The sequence below is a fragment of the Gavialis gangeticus genome, unplaced genomic scaffold, assembly GCF_001723915.1.
Source record: "Gavialis gangeticus isolate Ggan-Ray unplaced genomic scaffold, GavGan_comp1, whole genome shotgun sequence".
In the NCBI taxonomy this organism is placed as follows: domain Eukaryota; kingdom Metazoa; phylum Chordata; order Crocodylia; family Gavialidae; genus Gavialis; species Gavialis gangeticus.
The window spans coordinates 76,860,824-76,864,835 of NW_017729034.1; the positions used below are offsets into that span (position 1 = coordinate 76,860,824).

General features: G+C 36.6%; 1 protein-coding gene across 1 annotated transcript in view; it reads right to left on the reverse strand.

Moving 5' to 3' along the window:
* Nucleotides 1–285: 285 nt before the first annotated feature.
* Nucleotides 286–4,012, reverse strand: part of OPRM1 (opioid receptor mu 1) — a 59,873-nt gene continuing 56,146 nt past the window's right edge. The window contains exon 4 of the mRNA XM_019527675.1: nucleotides 286–1,683. Coding sequence (XP_019383220.1) covers nucleotides 1,645–1,683 — 39 coding nt within the window. The 3' untranslated portion in view covers nucleotides 286–1,644. The remainder of the gene's footprint in view (nucleotides 1,684–4,012) is intronic.

Below are 4,012 nucleotides of genomic sequence, written 5' to 3' on the forward strand. Positions count from 1 at the left end.
GGGGAAAATGATACACTTTATTAGTTTCCTTTTTCGTAGTCTATTGATCTACAGGGCCAGGTGCTCAGCTGGAACAAACTGATCTAGTTGCAGTGATTTCAAGGATGTTATGCTTATTTCCAGTAGCAGACGATTTGCCCCACTGTCTTTATTATAGTATTCACTGAAGAAATAACAGACTATTCTTTGATGTAAACATGTTTAAGTGAGCTTTAATTCTGAGAGAGAGAGAGAGAGAGAGAGAAAGAAATACAGTAGCAGAAATAAACATAAATATTTCATAAGATTTTAGAATGTACAGAAACTCATCTAAGCACTTTTTGCCTTCTGGGTAGCTGTTGACCATTTAATTACACAGCAAATACCAAACAGTGGCTAGAAAATACCATATATTACCAGAAGTTATCTACATGGATTTTTCTATCTTTTATATCAGAGGAAAGCTTAATGTGGTAATTGCTTCTATATAGTATTTCTTTTGTAAACTTTAAAGTGCTTTACCAGCCTATACAAAATGGAGATACAGGTTAGAATTTTCTTATGTTAACTAGAAAAGCAACATGTTATGGACTTGATTAAAAAAAATAATTTCATTGAAAAATGTTATTTTCCTTAAAAAAGACTTGGAGAGTTTTCTCTATTTGCTTAAAAGCACTTCACCGATGTAATAATGATGACTTACATTTTCTATAGCTCTTTTCATCCTGAAGGATTCCAAAGTGCTTTACACTTGTCACTTAAGTCTGAGGTGTTGCTAATTGCAAAATTGAAACTGGAAATACCTGTTAAATGTGGATGTAAATACACTCTATGCTAGTTCTGACAGGATTGAAACACACACGGATATTCACAGGGAATTTACAGAAATAATTGTAGTCCTTTTTGGATCTACTTCACTAGCAATAACAACACGAAGACACATCAAACCTTTCCAACTGTTTATAATCTTTGCTTTCCACCTGTTTTTCTGGTAAAATCTTGTATGTGAGAAGGTGAAAGCTTGGGTTATTTAAGTGAGCACTGAAAGAATTCTTTTCCATTTAACTGCTAGTCTCCAGCTGACCCCATAAATGGTAATTTCCTGATGAGAAGGCCATGATGTAAACTGATGCATGAAAAACAGTTGTAATATAACCTGTACAGGAAACTACCCTTTGAAACAAATTTTTAGTTTAACAGTATTACAAAGTGTCCTCAAGCATATTAGACATCCTATATTAGAAGATCACCTCCATTTAGCAAGCTATGCCTGTCTTTCTATTTGAGCTTTTGCTTCCAACCTGTTTTATGCTACTAAAACTAGCCAGAGCAAAAATTATGGCTGTCTGATCTCACTAGTATACAACAGTGGTATTTTAGATGTATGTGTATATATATATTTTTTTTCTCATAAGCAAATATGTTTTATACAATGAATCACTGTAACCCTCATGTTTTCTGACTCTGCTTGCTATTAGTTTTCATGCTTCTATAACATACAATGCAGAGTTGCCACAAAGGCAAATCATTTTGATGGATCTTAAAAGCAGGCACTTTCCTTGTGGGGGGAAAAAGTGTCTCCTACACAGTCCTAGAGCAAACTGTACAGACATATTCTGGCACTGGTTTGTAACTGCCTTGAAGGCCATGCAGCAGGAGACCCTGTCACGGCTGTGGTGTAGTTTCAGCTTCCAGAAGTTCCAACTGAAAGGAAAGAAATTGCAGATACAATGAGCAATACACTGATTTCCCCTCCCATGTGTTTCTGAAAATCTTTTGGGGTGATTTTACCCAGCATTTGCTGCAATTATTCCACTGCACAAAGCTGAACAGATAGCTTTTGTGAGAAAGCAAGCATATGTTTACTTTTACATCATAAAACATCATAAGGCAGAAAAAATTGGCATGGAAAATGTACTTGCAGCTTTAGGAATATATGACAACATTTTAAAAAATAAAAGGCATGCATTCCTAATTGATCTGATTCTGATTTCAAAAGAAGAGGAGTTCTTCCATTTGAATTTGAATTCCATTTCTACTCAAGTGGGCCAGAGCTTCACTTGGTATGAACTGATCTAGAGCCACTGAATTCAGTTGTTTTCTACCCTTTTACACAAGCTAAATATTTGTCCCAATACATTGTTTAAAACAGAAGATAATATATTTTCTCCATGTCATAGCTATGCTACCACAGCTACACTAGAATACATAACATACCACACACATAATGGTTGCTTTGTGTTCATGGTGCAAATCCTAGGTACCTTTTATTACAGAATGATTCCAGTACAGAATAATTTCAGTCTTCCTCTACCTTTTATGCAGCCATCATTGAAACATTACTATTACATATGATGTAGGGGTATCTGTTCCTGAGACTTTTTGCTTCTTATTGTATCAGACAAGTGAATGTCCACAGTAGGATTTGAAACTTTTAAAATTCCTGTTTAATTGTCTGACAATTCAGCTTGAAATTGAAGACAGGAATTAAATTACACCCAACTGAATTTCCTATGCTGCATGCACATGACACATACAGTTTCTTCTTATTAAATCCACCTTGAGTAGAAGTACTGTATATACATTTTAAATCGTAAATCATGGCAGCTTTTTTCCCCACTTGAAAACCATGGAATGTTTTCTGTCTCCTGACAATAGGCTGCATTATTCATTGTTATAGCACGTTGGAATCAAGAAGAAATGCTTGAAATGCAAAGTTTTGTGACTCAGAAAGTAGGGAACCAGATCGGGTTAAAACTACTGGTTAAACTAGATTGAAATGAGCAGAAAAATTCCCTCTGCACCAACCATGAAACATGGGCAGCCTTGGGGCAATGCTACTTATGTAAATTGAAAACAGAAGGTAAAGCATTGCTTTCCTGCCAACAGGGAAGATTTGACTATAAACTCTGGTTTAGAAAAAGATTTCATCTGAGGTAAAAGCAGAACTCAAAATCATGTTCAGATGCATCATAATTTTGCAGGTTGTATTTAGTATGCTTTTGCAATTTATGGGGGAAATGTATTTCTGCTCAAAATTAGTCTGAATCATAATCCTCAGATTTAAAAATCCTTATTCTTTAGGGAAAACTAGATCCAAAATAATTTTTCTGGTTCAGGCTTATCCCTAATTTTCATGGATTAGACGAACAGGAGAGGTTTCCACTTTTTCATATACCAGTGAACAAGTACTGTATGTTTCCTGCTTCGTGTTTATTTTGTGTCACAATTAAGAAAAATAGCTGTAGCAGTTTTGTGCATTTCTGTAAGACAGCTACTTAGGGCCAGTCCTCCTTGTTTAATTTAATATTGATTTCATTTCCCCCCTAATTTATAAAGGATTCTGATGTGTACAACACTCCTATATATAATAGCTATGGAATATATCTCAGTTTCAAAGAGCTGTTGAATTTAGCATTAAAGAAATAGTCACACAAATTTCACTAGTCTGACAAAAAGGGGTTTTAAGCATCTATTCTGTTAGATAAGCAATGCTCCAATTGTTCTTGAAGTACATTTCTGTTTACAGTGTAGACATTTGCCTATTTGGTAGAGCCAAGTTATCCCCCCAGATGCATTTTGTTCCCCTACCCTGAAGCTGTTGTTTCACAATGGTACAAAGTAATATAGGAGGAGAGAAATGATAGAGGTTTGTCTGGCTTATAAAAACTGGAATTGCTGCAATGGCTTGCAGACTCTTGGGGTGTCTCTACATGTTCAATTAGTGCACATGAGTAAACTCTGGAGTTTATTGTTCTGGAGGTTTTTGCTCCTGGGTGTGCTGTTTGAATGTGTACCTGGGAGCAAATAACTTCAGAGCAATTAGCTCCAGAGTTTATTCATGCATAGTTGTGGAGCCTGGTCAGAGCAGCCCCAGCGGGCAGGGGTCATCGTAGTAGGCCAGCTCAGTGTGCTGCAAAGGGGCTGGCTGGGGCATGAGGGTGCTTCAGTGTGGGTGCTGCTTGCTAGCTAGCCTGGCACTGGAGCACCCTTGTGCACCAGCCAGCCCCTTTGCAAAAAGTTGAGATGGGTC